Below are 14,634 nucleotides of genomic sequence, written 5' to 3'. Positions count from 1 at the left end.
ATGCATTCCTCTGGACTTAGGAGGAGGATATATAATAAATACAGTTGGCCAGATCCTCACTAACGCCTCCATCCCCTTGATAACAGAAGTTTTCTAGATGTGGGAAGGTGCTTGGAATGAATGCCCTGTTGCTGCTCTAAACTGGCACTAGGGACCGAACTAGCCCTTGAATGTTCACAGGATCAGAAAGATGAAAAGATAATAGAAAGCTACCTAGGGCCCCTACCCCTCCTCCTTGGGGACACCAAGTGGAGTCCAGGTATATCTAAGGATCTAGAGCTAGATCCTTAAAGGGGACTTAGGGTCAGCATTGCAACACCTAACATTTAGGCACCCTGCCACCCAGTAGAATCCACAGCCCTACATTAGCTGCCGAGGCTCCCTATGCAGTGGAAGGGGCGAGTTAGGTAGTTAAGAATGGGATTCAGAAGGCAGCAAGCTGAGAGGGGAGATGCCTAACAACACTATAAGAAATGCAGAGGAGAAGGTTGTGGCCTAAGCTGTGCTCCTCAAAGGGAGTTAGGTGCTGGAGGGAGATGCTTATTGCCACTTGGGATTCACAGCTGTGAACCCTCTCCTGGAGTTAGGTGCCTAAGCCAGCTCAGCTCTTTCTTGCCAAAAAATTATGGTGATGGTGGCAGCTCCCTTATGCCCAGCGGTTAGAGCATCTGACCCACTGAACCAGAGAGAATAACTCTATAGCTTAGCAATTAGCGCATTCTGCTGGAAGACCTGGGCTCCAATCCCTACCCCAACAACTATTTAAGTGTTTTACACAGTATGGAATAGTTTCAGCAGGAGAGATTGAGAGAGCCCTGGCCCAGAATACTCCATAGCTCATTGAGCAAGTCACTCACCTGGGAGATGGGAGACCTGGGTTCAAGTCCCTGCTGTGAATCAGGCAGAGTGGGGATTTGAACCCAGATCTCTCATAACCAGGGTGAGTTCTCCAGTCACTGGACTGTTAGTATAATGGTGACTCTGGCACCATGACCACCTCCAAGGCTATTGTCACAGTTTGGGGCAACTGCACCTGTACTTCACCTCAGTGGTCCAGCAGGGCACCCATTCTTGGTCTTCGAGCTTCCCAGCCGTTGCCTTTCTGGCAGAGAGATGTGTGTCCCTCTGCCTCCTGACCAGGGTATTTCCAGGTCCCTGCTTTCACTGTTATTCCCAGCAAAAGTCAGGCTGCCTTCTTCATTCTCTTCTCAGAGACGGTACACAGTGTAATTGCCACAGTTGTAAGTTACCACACAGTTCTTTCTAAGCAAGCACATATTCTTAAGGTAAAAGCACTATAGAGAAAACATATTAAAGACAATAAAACCTACACACATGCTAATAGCTTACCAGGGATCACCCCAACTACAACCTGGGCTCTGGCAGGAGCAGTCCTTCAACCTGGGGTTTTCCTGGGGTTTCAAGTTCACCATACCCTTTGCTCTGAACAAGAACCCTCAAGAGTAAGATAGTTTCTCATTTATCCAGCATGGCTCTTTGAAGAGATCATGACTAGGTAATTAGCCAATGGGTCTCTGCTCAAAGTGCAGCTTTCAAAGGATGGATTTGAGGGGGTCATTTGCATTCCCCTCACCCCTAAGTATTTCCTAGGAAATCCACTTCACACTTACCGTCCCCAAAAGACCTTTGAAGTTCCTAATATCTTCCAGAGATTTAATTAATACTGCCTTCCTCCTAAAGAAGTTCTGTACAATAATACACAGTTTGCATTTTCAATATAAGGGACCCAAAAGGTATTAAAATGTAATTCCATAAGGTTTGCCCAAGATATGGCAGGATATCATCATATCTGTCACCGCTGTATTTTGTGCAGGGCCGGATCTGGTAGGTATGGCCTAAGGCGACCTCTAAGCCTGCCTACCAGATCAGGCCCTGCAGATATGTAGTTTGAGGATTCTGCAAAAGTTTAGACGTAAGCTTGGCTCTGAACAGTTTGGCAAAGTCATGATTTGAACAGTATTGCTCATGCCCACTGGAAGAGGTTTGTTCATTGCTGGGACTTTACAGGTGTAAATTTAGGTACGTAGGGAGTTTAGATATCTACAGGATTAGGTGGCTGCTGAGTGAGGGTTTGGAGGATCTAGATTTTGGATTTATGTGCCTAAAGCAGCAGTTAGGAACCTAAATCCCTTTCTGGCTCTGGATGTATTTAGCACTTCTCAGGATTTGGCCCTTGCTGTTTGCAAAGAAGACTAGTCTTTAAAACTTCTGCTCTTTATGATGGCCACCATGAGAATTTACTGTCCCTAAACAGCATGAGGACCTTGAGAATTATTTTTTCTAAATCATTGATGGGCACCTTACTTATCTCAGTGATGTACTGGCTCTGTTTAGTGGGGCCTCTGGCTCTGTGAGTACTGTACGCGGGTGAAGACAGTGCTCCTCTGGGCAGATTAAAGCCAGGGTAAATGTAAGTGCTCACTGACATTAAGGTATCTCCACCAGCATTTTGAACACAGGTTAGCATCAAAGATGACTGGCCTTCTGCTGCATGCAAAACACTTCTAAAAGTTCTGGCTTTGGATATTGATGCACGACTCCCAGTGAAGCCATGTGTAAACCTCCGAAGGCAAAATTGGGTGTTGAATGTTGCCTGGAGGGCAAGAGGGAGAAAAATAGCTTGAGGCAAACAAAGGGCAGCTATATTACCAAAGTTAGGGACTGAAGTCTTCTAGATGTTTTCAGGGCCAGTAAATTCTCATGGTGGCCCTGATAAGGAACAGAAATTTTAAAAATCCGCAAACAGCGAGGGCCAAATCCTGAGAAGTGCTAAATACATCCAGCTCTCTATGAAGTTAATGGGAGATGCAGGAGTTGAGTACTTGGGATTTGGCCTCTGGTATTTCGAGGTACCAATGTTGGTGCCATGTTGGCATCTCACTGGATTTAATGGGAAAGGCAGGAACTGTTACTGGAGGAAGTTGGAAGACTGCTTATGCCCCATCCACATGCACCCATACGGGGTATGTCTGCACTCAGCTGGGAGCATGGACTAGGTCTGTTCAAGCTAGCACACTGAAAATAATAATGTGGACATTGCTGTATGGGCAGTGGCTCAGGCTAGCTACCCAAGTCCAAGCCCCAACCTGACCCCATGGATCCAATCTCAGGGGGCTAGCCCAAGCCAGTGCCCATGCCTCTCCATTCACACGGCTATTTTTAGTGTGCTAGGTTGAGCAGAGCTAGCACGAGTCCGTCTCCCTGAGCTGGGAAACACATTCCCAACTGCAGTGTAGATAGACCCAGAGAGGCCAGTCTAAGCCCTGTTGAGTCACTTTGTCTTTCAAATGGTCTGAATATTTCAATTTTGAAATGTTTTACCTAGCACATTTCCTTTTTGGACAAAAATACAACACGGTTTAGCCTTTTGGAACAGTCTCCCTGAAGGTGAATTTTTAGCTGGAAGCTGAAGTGCAAATTATTTCTTTCCCTAAGCACTTTAAGAACTCTTTCTTACATTAAATTGTATTGTATGCAGGTGATGGCCAACTTAGTAACTTTCATGATTGTTTTCTCCCCAACTTCTTTTTTTGGTCAGTGTGATCCTGCAGGCTGCCTGATTGAATTGACAACACAGCTCACCATAGTTATGGCCGGCAAACAGATTTGGGGAAATATACAAGAGGCCATTGTACCGTAAGTCATGCCTTACATTGAGCCACTCGGTTTGTAGATGGCTGAAATTAAGGGTGATGAGTAGCATCATTTCACTGGCCATGCTGAGAGAAATGCTGTAGGTAAATTAACCGCGTAAGTGCTGAAAAGTAAATCAAATTTTTAGAGTTCTTTTGGCTTCTTTTCTGTAGGAGATGTTTGTAAAGACTGTTCAGTATGGGAGTGAGGAGTTGGTTTCCTTTGGGGGAAAGAGGTGCTTATGAATCAATTTATAGCGCACAATATATTCTCTAATCATGACTCTATATTCCCCCCTCCCTTATTGTTCCTATTTCCCCACACACACAGCTGGATTTGGAATTGGTGGGGACGCAGGAAAGCCAGATGTAATCCAGAGAATTTATATAGTCGCTGGGAGCAGGATCATGATCTGCAGAGCTTTGGAGCCTTGGGGCTATTCTATGAATATCTAGAAATGGGTGAGCTGAAAACACAACTTTGAAATGAGGATAAGAAACTTTGTTATTATGGTTATAAGAACAGAGCTTTCCAGTTGGGGGGTTGGCTTGTTCTCTGATAAGTATTGTAAGCAGCATAGAATTCATTGATAGGAGTTCAATAGGTCAGCCCAATAACTGAAGCTGCCTTTATATTGTTATAATGCATTGAGCAAAGTTCTTGTTCATAGTATTTATATATCCAGGAACTGTTTCTCTCTCAGTTGGATGGTGGATCTGTTATCCACACTGCATCTCTCTAGTGCATATTCTGCCATTCTTCCCAGGCATAACTTCCACTGATAGTGGAAACTCTGACCATGGGATGAGTGCCAAGTATGCTGTAAGAATCTGCACTGCAGATATGAGATCCACAATGTGGATCAGAGAATCCACTGTGTTTTGGGTCTGCACTGATTTGTGCTCTGATACTACCCAGCTGACCAGCAGAGGGCGCATGAGCTAACCAACTGGCACTATTTTTAAATGATGCCGACATGACTGATGAAACAGTTTGCAAACAGCTAACTAAAAAAAAACAGAAATTAAGCCCATGCAAAATCCAGAAAACACTGAAAAAAATCAGTGTCTGTCAAATAGAAAGGACAAAATTTGTTGAAAGGGTTGCCTGGTGGTATCCCTCTTAATGATACTCCTAAGCTGTGCATATAAATCTATAAATCTTGTTTGGAACTACCTAGCCACATTCGTGTCATGTAGCCATTTCACCTTGGGCTGTGATAAAAAATAGCTGCTGTAGTAGCTGCTGGTGGCAGTGAAGATGCAGTACATGTTTTTCCTTTTCCTGAATCATAATTAAACGATTGCCCCAGCATAATTCAGCCACCACTTGGTTGTTGGAGATTCTGTTTTTTGGCTGTGATGGAAAATTGAAGTCCTGACCACATGTGGTTATTAGAGATCTCATGACAGTTTTGGAACCGTATTTAACGCCAATGTCCTGGCCAAATTTTATGGTGTTTTACATTCTCCTTGGACTTTAAGTAGATATAGTATTCCTTTTCACTTTCTGTGTCTAAACTATTGTGGGGTAGTGTTGGCACAACTGAAAAGGCTGCCACATACCACACCAGAGGTGCTTTCATTTTGGTGGTAGCTAAAGTGATTATTTATGTATATAGTTTGTAATTTTTTAATTCATATTAAGATTTACCAGTGGCACTAATCACATATATAATGAACTGTCAATAAACACATGAACAATAGAGTCACAAGGGAAGAATACATGTTCAACAATTTCTTGTTCGGGAATGAATTAAAATTAATTAAAAGCTAAAAGAGGTTGGTCTATAAAATAATTGGAGGGTTTGAGAGCCAGCATGTAAAGTCCTGCATCAGTCCAAGTCTGGTCAGTCAGACTTTACTGCTTTGTACATTCAATCTCTTCTCCAAACTGCTGAGTTTTTCAGTTATAACACACACATGCTATTCTTTCTTGAAAGTACTTGGATACTATACTTTTATTAGCACGTTGTTGTAATTTAGAAAATTGGTGATATGAATACATTCCACTAGAGTTGTTTTTCACTTGGTAGGGTTATCTTGAATGCTCTGGTATTACAATAGCATGAATTGTGAACTTAAAGATAATTTCCCTAGAGTTCAAAACAATTGTTGTTCATTTCCCTTCCTCCCATGCAGTCATTCAGTTCGGATTTATTACTCTGTTTGTGGCCTCTTTTCCACTGGCTCCCCTTCTTGCACTGATGAATAATATCTTGGAGATTCGAGTAGATTCCTGGAAGCTTACCACTCAGTTCAGGAGGCCTGTTGCTGCCAAAGCCCACAGTATAGGAGTTTGGCAAGAAATTCTAAATGGAATGGCCATCTTGTCTGTTGTCACTAACGTAAGTAAACTAAGTCCATTTGCTTATGATTCTTCATATTTTCAGGATTTGTAGGTTTTATAATCAGCTTCTACTGTTTCTCATTCTGCATAGAACCTATTCATTATGTGTATAACACCACCATTTGAGTTGCAGTGCTACCAGGGTGTTGATCATAGAATCATAGAAGATTAGGGCTGGAAGAGACCTCAGGAGGTCATCTAGTACAACCCCCTGCTCAAAGCAGGACCAATCCCCAACTAAATCATCCAAGCCAGGGCTTTGTCCAGCCAGGCCTTAAAAACCTCTAAGGATGGAGATTCCACCATCTCCCTAGGTAACCCATTCCAGTGTTTCACCACCCTTCTAATGAAATAGTTTTTCCTAATATCCAACCTAGACCTCCCCCACTGCAACTTGAGACCATTGCTCCTTGTTCTGTCATCTGGTACCACTGAGAACAGCCGAGCTCCATCCTCTTTGGAACCCCCCTGTGACGGGGGTGACGACTCACCGGTGCGGCACCTCCTGTCGGTCGTCCTGGGAATTAGCTCTTTTGACCCGGAGCGCCCTCTGCAGGCCGGTGCCTCGCTGCCGCTGGCCCTCTGTCCCTCCTGGACCTAGTGCCCCCCTTTCTCATGGGGGCTACCCCCTGGCAGTATCCCCACAGTTTCTGGGTCTCCCCACGCAGGGGAACCCCACCCACTATCCCCACCTCGCCTCCGTCTTTGGCTACTGCCAGTCACCATCTAGCCCCCGCACACTGGCCACTCATCACTAGCAAGGGGAGGGTTGGCTCTGCTGCCTCTACCTGCCCTTGGGCTGCCCCTCTGCAACCCCAGTATCTCTTTGGCCTTACACTAGGCCTGCAGCCTGGGGGCTTTCCAGGTTGGAGCTCCCCAGCTCCTCTGGCCTTCCCCCAGCCCTGCTCCACCTCAGGTACTCCGCTCAGCTCCCAGCAGCCAGGCCCTTCTCCCTCTAGAGACAGAGAGAGAGAGAGAGAGAGACTCTGTGCTTCTAGCCCACTGCCCTCTTATAAGGGCCAGCTGGGCCCTGATTGCACTGGCTACAGCTGTGGCTGCTTTCCCCATCAGCCCAGCTTTTCTCTGCCACAGCCCTCTCCCGGACTGCTTTAAGCCCTTCCAGGCAGGAGCGGGTGACCACCCTGCTACACCCCCGTTCAGGTAGTTGAAGGCTGCTATCAAATCCTTCCTCACTCTTCTCTTCTGCAGACTAAATAAGCCCAGTTCCCTCAGCCTCTCCTCATAAGTCATGTGCCCCAGCCCCCAATCACTTCCCTCGATCTGCTGGCAACGCTCCCACTAATGCAGCCCAATATGCCGTTATCTTTCTTGGCAACAAGGGCACACTGTTGACTCATATCCAGCTTTGCGTCCACTGTAAACCCCAGGTCCTTTTCTGCAGAACTGCTGCTTAGCCTGTCGGTCCCCAGCCTGTAGCAGTGCATAGGATTCTTCCATCCTCAGTGCAGGACTCTGCACTTGTCCTTGTTGAACCTCATCAGATTTCTTTTGGCCCAATCTTCCAATTTGTCTAAGTCACTCTAAACCCTATCCTTACCCTCCAGCATATCTACCTCTCCCCCCAGATTAGTGTCATCTGCAAACATGCTGAGAGTGCGGTCCATCCCATCATCCAAATCATTAATGAAGACGTTGAACAAAACCGGCCTCAGGACTGACCCCGGGGCACTCCACTTGATACCGGCTGTCAACTAGACATCGAGCCATTGATCACTATCCGTTGAGCCCGACGATCTAACCAGCTTTCCATCCACCTTATAGTCCATTCAACCAATCCATACGTCTTTAACTTGCTGACAAAAATACTGTGGGAGAGACTGTGTCAAAAGCTTTGCTAAAGTCAAGATATATCACATCCACCACTTTCCCTATATCCACAGAGCCAGTTATCTCATCATAGAAGGCAATCAGGTTGGTCAGGCATGACTTGTCCTTGGTGAATCCATGTTGACTCTTCCTGATCACCTTCCTCTCCTCCAAGTGTTTCAAAATGGATTCTTTGAGGACCTACTCCATGATTTTTCCAGGGACTGCGGTGAGGGACAGTCTGTAGTTCCCCAGATTCTCCTTATTCCCTTTTTTAAAAATGGGCACTATATTTGCCTTTTTCCAATCATCCAGGACCTCCCCTGCTCGCCACAAGTTTTCAAAGATAATGGCCAATGGCTCTGCAATCATATCAGTCAGCACCCTCGGATGCGTTGCAACTGTCCCCATGGAGTTGTGTATGTCCAGCTTTTCTAAATAGTCCTTAACCTGTTCTTTCACCACTTGAGGGCTGCTCACTTCCTCCCCATGCTGTGCTGCCCAGTGCAGCAGTCTGGGAGCTCACCTTGTCTGTGAAGACCAAGGCAAAAAAAGCATTGAATGCTTCAGCTTTTTTCACATCGTCTGTCACTAGGTTGCCTTCCCCATTCAGTAAGGGTCCCACTCTTTCCCTGATCTTCTTGTTGCTAACATACCTGTAGAAAACCCTTCTTGTTACCCTTCACATCCCTTGCTAGCTGCAACTCCAATTGTGCTTTGGCCTTCCTGATTACACCGCTGCATGCTCGAGCAATATTCTTATACTCCTCCCTAGTCATCTGTCCAAGTTTCCACTTCTTGTAAGCTTCCTTTTTGTGTTTAAGCTGACCAAAGCTTTCTCTGTTAAGCCAAGCTGGTCACCTGCCATATTTGCTATTCTTTCTGCACATCGGAATGGTTTGTTCCTGTGCCCTCAATAAGGCTTCTTAAAAATACAGCCAGCTCTCCTGGACTCCTTTCCCCGACATATTAGCCTCCCAGGGGATCCTGCCCATCAGTTCCCTGAGGGAGTCAAAGTCTGCTTTTCTGAAGTCCAGGGTCCGTATTCTGCTGCTCTCCTTTCTTCTTTTTGATGACATGCAGCTCTCCATTGCTATTTAACCGGGACCGGGTAGTTCATTCACTTGACTTTCCCAGTGTCTGGCCAGATTGAGGCATGGATGGGAGTTAGTTTACTGAAGCTCAGTGCAGATATGGTATTGGCAGTGCTGGTTGGCTAAGGGAAACCATAGGAGTTGGCCAAGGTAATTTCATTCCTTCAGTTGAGAATGGTTAATAAGATTCACAATCTATGGGTTCAGTTAGATCCGCAGCTGCTCCTGGATGTCCAGATAGCAGCAGTGACTAAAGATACTTTTATAAACTGAAAACCAATAAACTGCTGCATCTAGCATTCCAACTTCACATTGGACTGTCAAACAGAATCAGATATTTCATTTCAAAGGAAAATATTAAGCAAGACACTAAGTCACGGCTTATGCGGCACCATCTCAAGTTCTGTTTCTTTTTTCAGGCCTTTATTGTAGCCTTCACATCTGATATGATCCCTCGTTTAGTTTACTACTATGCCTATTTTACAAATGAAGATTCGCCCATGTCTGGATACATTAACAACAGTCTATCTGTGTTCCAAGTCTCAGATTTTCTAGAGGGAAAAAGGCCTGAAAATAATCCAGAGAACTTTCTCACATGCAGGTTTGTGGTGATTTTAAAAAAATAATTGTCTCTATGTTTTACATGCAGTTTTCTAAGTAGATAGTTCTTACTTAATTATAAAATAGATAGGCCTAATTCTTCAATGTTAGAACTAGTGCAGGATCTAGCTTCCCTTAGAAAATGATTTAGATAACCCCACTAACCACAAAAAATCATAATTTTTTTTCATTTGAGTCAAAAGGAGTCCAGGTTGGTGTAACTAATAAATGCAAAGGCATGCAAAAGGGTGTAACACAGAAAGCAACCAACAGGAGAGACTAAGAATGTATGATTTAAAGCCATCCCACTTTGGTAATTGCTGGAAATAGGTCTGACGGTATCTAACTGAATCTAAGGAACCTAGATACTCACCACTCATCATCACCTCTGAATTCGGCTGTTTCTAAAACTGATTTTGGTCTATGTTAAGGGATGATCAAACTGTGGCTTGCAAACCACCTGCAGATCTTTTACCATTAAAGTGAGACTCATGGAGCTCCCCTCGCTCTCCCCCATTCTCCACCTACCAGACTGGGGGCGGAGCGGGGAAGCTCAGGACCTCTGCCTTGCAGCGGGGTGGTGGGGTAGGGGCTTCTGCCCAGCGGAGGGGGCGGTCTCTGGGCTTCAGCCCTGCGGGGCGCACTTGCCAGGGCTTGGGGCTTCAGCAGAAGCGGGGCTAAAGCCCTGAGCCCTGTTGGGCACCTCCCGTGGGGCTGAAGCCCCAGCCCCCGGCAGGCGGGTCCCGACTCTCGAACTAATGAAGATTATCGTATGCGGCTCGGAGGGCCAGTAAGTTTGGTCACCCCTGTCACAAGCAGTTTGATGCAAGTATTCAAAATCCAAGCTCAGCTGGTGAGTTTTGATTGAACACACAGTGCATATGGTGTGCTTCTGTTGCCTGATTGGATACAAGTAAACCTCCTAGAATCAGGTTTAGAATGGAGTGAAAAAATACCCAAAGAATAAGGCCCTGGCATAGCACAAGTTTCTCAAGAGCAATGTTGTGCTTCACACTGTCATGATGGAGCCCTGCATTTTCAAAATGACTCTAGTGTTGTCTTCTTCTGCCTGGCTTTGCCGAGGTATTTGACATTTTATACAGAAGGGCCAATATCTGTATACACATATTGGGACATATTCTTAGCTGGTGTACATTAGCATAGACATATTTTTCCAATGGCAAAGGAATTATGTCCATAAGGGTTCAGTGTGTTGGTGAAAAAGCCTGGATTTGTCCATAGTGAAGGAATTGTGGATCGGAGAAGGAACTTCAGAGACATCCATGACAAAAGGGAAACATATGATCGGATACAAAACAAATCCACTACAGATAGATCATGACTCAGAGTAAAGCTCCCGTAGTCTGTCTTTATCCTGCCATAGATATTAATGCTGAACACACACATGCCTGCTCACACATTGAGCCCTTGATCTGTCCAGTAAATCTGTCCATTCTGATACCATTCAATCAGCTTCCATTGTGCTATTCAGGAATTGTCCATTATTTGGTCACCACCTGAATACAGTAGTAATCCACGTATAAATTTCACTTCTCACACATCCTCAGCCATTCTGTGTTGTTGTGAATAAGAGTGTCTGAGCAAATTGGCAATAGAATCAAGTTATGAGGGCCAACCTGTTCCTGCCAAAGAGAACAGAACATTTAGAACAAGATCAAAAGGTTCCTTAAATGACAGCTGTATTTGCATGTAAATGTCACTGAGCTTGTAGTCTGTCTCAGATTAAATATGACATTTCACCTTTACATTTATTTATATCTAACAGGTACAGAGACTATCGATATCCACCAGGCCACGAGAAGAAATATTTACACACTATGCAGTTTTGGCACATTCTTGCTGCAAAAATGGCCTTTATCATTATAATGGAGGTATGTGCCAATCAGTCTTCTGAAATCAATACATTATACATTCTGTATATAGTTACTATCTTTTTATGAAAGTCAAACAACTGCTGATAATATCCTGTATTCGCTTGCATAAGCAACACAAAGAAAATGTCAGCTGTACAAAATAAAGACCAAACCCTCAATTTTCACTCAGTCCTTACTCAGGCAAGACTCCCATTGAAATCAAGAGATTCAGTCCAAAGAAAAGAGCAGAGTTAAACCCTTTTATGCAAATAAGCAAATAACTAAACCACTAGGCCTCCCATATGTATAACTCCCATTGGTTTAGTTGGGAGTGCTACTTGTGAGAGGACTGCAGTACTGCTTTCTAAAAGTGTTTTAATATGATGAGCAGCAGCTAAAATTGCTCAAGTCAATCATTTCGAGTAGTAAGCCAGCCTTTTGCAGGCTATCAAAGGAGTAGGGGGATTGTTTATGAGCTGCATCCGTGGCATTTCCCACTGCGATCCTGTCAGTTCTCACAAGTTGAGCTGGGTCAATACGTGGATGGGATATTGTGGTAGGGCGAAGACTCACTGGCACGGCGCCTCCTGCTGGTTGTCTAGGGAATTTGTTCTTTTCCAACTCCAGAGCACCCTCTGACAGCTGATGTCTCGTCTGTCGCTGGCCCCCGTGTTCCTCCCAGACCCTGGTGCCCTTTGCCCAGGGGTTCTAACCACCGCAGCAATCCACAATTTAGGTCTCCCCACCCAGGGAAACCCCCAACCTCCTATCCCCATCTTGCCTCAGTGGCTACTGCCAGTCATCATCTAGCCCCTGCTCCCTGGGGCTGACTACAGTCTATAAACCACTCATCATCGGCAAGGGGGTTGGACCAGCTGCCTCCGCCTGTATCTGGGCTGCCCCTCTGCAGTCCTAGTACCCTTTTGTGGGCCCTCAACTCGGCCTGCAGCCTGGGGCTTTGCTAGACTGGAGCTTCCCAGCTCCCTCTGCCCTTCCCCAGCACTGCTCTACCCTAGGTACCGCCCCCCTCAGCTTCCCAGGCAGCCAGGTCCTTCTCTCTGTACCACTACAGAGAGACTCCTCCCTTGAGCTCCTGGCTCACAGTCCTTTTATAGGGCCAGCTGTGGCCTGATTGGGGGGTGGCCTCAGCTGTGGCTGCTTCCACAATCAGCCTTTCCCAGACACAGCCCTCTCCAGGGCTGCTTTTAACCCCTGCAGGGCCGGAGCTGGGTAATCACCCTGCTACTGTTATCTCCAACGAGCCATCTAGATCCAGCAAAATGGTGCTAGCGATTCAGAAGGTATCACTCTTCCTCCTGAACCTGTTATGAAGCACTTTGGGATCAAAGTTGGTGTTTAAGTGTAAGGGTGTTTTATAATCTTTTTATTTGTACATAAAATCCAAAAATAGCAGCATTTTTTGTAACATGATGTGTATTGTTCCAGGACAGTCATATTACAGTATGCTCAGTTTTAAAGGAAAAGAGAAAATTTCTTTTTAATAATAATACCTAGCTCTTATGTAGTGCTTTTTTAGCTGGAGATCTAATTATTCCTTTATTCTGTAATACATCATCATCACTTTCCCTTGCCTCTTTTTTTTTTTTTTTTTTTGGCAGCATATTGTGTTCATTGTCAAATTCTTTGTGGCCTGGATGATTCCAGACGTTCCAGCAGAGGTGAAAGCCAGAATAAAACGTGAAAAGTTCTTAACTCAAAAAATCCTGCATGAATATGAACTCAATAAGCTGAAGCAGAAACTATGTGAATGCAAGACGTATGAAAACATGGAAAAGGAAGTAATTGCCACAGAAGGAAAAGTGGAGTTATCCCAGGCAATGTAGCTGGAGGGGCTATCCGATTTTAGTCCCTGAAACTCTAGTCCTTATTTATCTGTGATCTGCTCAGTATGCAGTATGTTGAAAGCCATATGATAGTTTTAACCCTTTGCTTTCAGTCCAAAGATTTTAAACATTTGTTTTTCTAAAAGACACCTGTTGCTGAGTATTGTAGGCTTGGTAAATACTATTTCTCAATTTCCCTGTTTTGTAGCTACCCATTGGTCTGGACAATGGATAAATCTCATGGGTCTAAAAATCAATATATTATTTGGAAATCCTGTGACACTGATTCCCAGCGTAGGGGTTGTGATTCTCCCCAAGAGGTTGTGATCAGGTGTATGAGGGTCATGACTACCCTGAGCTTCCCATACTTCTAAATGGGAGAAGGAGGGGGCAGTGCCAACTAGCTCCCAGCTAGATGGCAAGGTATGTACTGGACAGCTCCTGCTACGGAGAAGATTGAGAATGAGTGTTTAGAACATCACAACTTAATTAGCTAACATTGAAGGCACAATGATCTTTTTTTGTATCCACTACATTTCATATATAATATTTGTTCACGGGCTTGCAACTTGTATTCATTTTTTTAGGAACATGTGTTTTAAAGATATATTGACTTAATTCTACTTTGGATTTTTTAAGGCTCAGAATTGAGATAGGATATCTCCATTAATTTATTTATTTAGCCTATCTCCTAGAACTGAAAGGGACCTTGAAAGGTCATTGAGTCCAGCCCCCTGCCTTCACTAGCAGGACCAAGTATTGATTTTGCCCCAGATCCCTAAGTGGCCCCCTCAAGGATTGAACTCACAACCCTGGGTTTAGCAGGCCAATGCTCAAACCACTGAGCAATCCCTCCCCATGAAGAAGCTATCCCTCCTAATGAAGAAAAAGAATAGTTTAATTTATTTTCAATTTTTTACTCTGAATAATCCTCCTCTGCTAAAGAGTTTCCTCGTAATAAAGTTTAAACATTGAAAGTTTGTGGAATAATCTGCTAGTTACAGTACTTTTGCCAGGGTTTGATAGTTTAGTTTAGACTACATTATTTAAGGAAACTTAGCTGTTTTATTTCTTAACTCTACAAGACATCATTTGAAAAACTATACTAAGTTAGTAGGGGTCTGCCCCGTCATATGATTTCTGATTATGCACATGTTATCTCTGAGAATGACAACAAAGGGATAAAATGGTTTGAACCGCCTAGTCAGAAATTCTTCAGGAATTCACCACAGGGCTGTGAATTTTGAACAGACCCCAGTGTGGGGTAGCTGGACTGTAATACAAATTGATCTATATATGTCATTGTGTTTGTATGTGAATGTGATTATAAAGCGATAAAGTTAAGTATTCTTAATATTTTTAAAATGCCAAGCAATGTACATTTATGTAGCC

At 44.4% G+C, this 14,634-nt stretch overlaps 1 protein-coding gene across 3 annotated transcripts in view; it reads left to right on the top strand.

Moving 5' to 3' along the window:
* Positions 1-13,961, top strand: part of ANO5 (anoctamin 5) — a 97,810-nt gene extending 83,849 nt beyond the window's left edge. For all 3 annotated transcript variants that reach the window (XM_024214877.3, XM_029911478.1, XM_024214875.3), the window contains 6 exons: positions 3,560-3,657; positions 3,985-4,115; positions 5,796-6,001; positions 9,344-9,525; positions 11,311-11,416; positions 13,018-13,961. In XM_024214877.3, coding sequence (XP_024070645.1) covers positions 3,560-3,657; positions 3,985-4,115; positions 5,796-6,001; positions 9,344-9,525; positions 11,311-11,416; positions 13,018-13,242 — 948 coding nt within the window. In that variant the 3' untranslated portion in view covers positions 13,243-13,961. The remainder of the gene's footprint in view (positions 1-3,559; positions 3,658-3,984; positions 4,116-5,795; positions 6,002-9,343; positions 9,526-11,310; positions 11,417-13,017) is intronic.
* Positions 13,962-14,634: the final 673 nt, after the last annotated feature.

The sequence above is a fragment of the Terrapene carolina genome, unplaced genomic scaffold (assembly GCF_002925995.2).
Source record: "Terrapene carolina triunguis isolate 2854851 unplaced genomic scaffold, T_m_triunguis-2.0 Scaffold96, whole genome shotgun sequence".
NCBI classification, from domain to species: Eukaryota; Metazoa; Chordata; order Testudines; family Emydidae; genus Terrapene; species Terrapene triunguis.
Note: the sequence above shows the minus strand (reverse complement) of the source record. Positions and strands in the feature narration are given on the sequence as shown.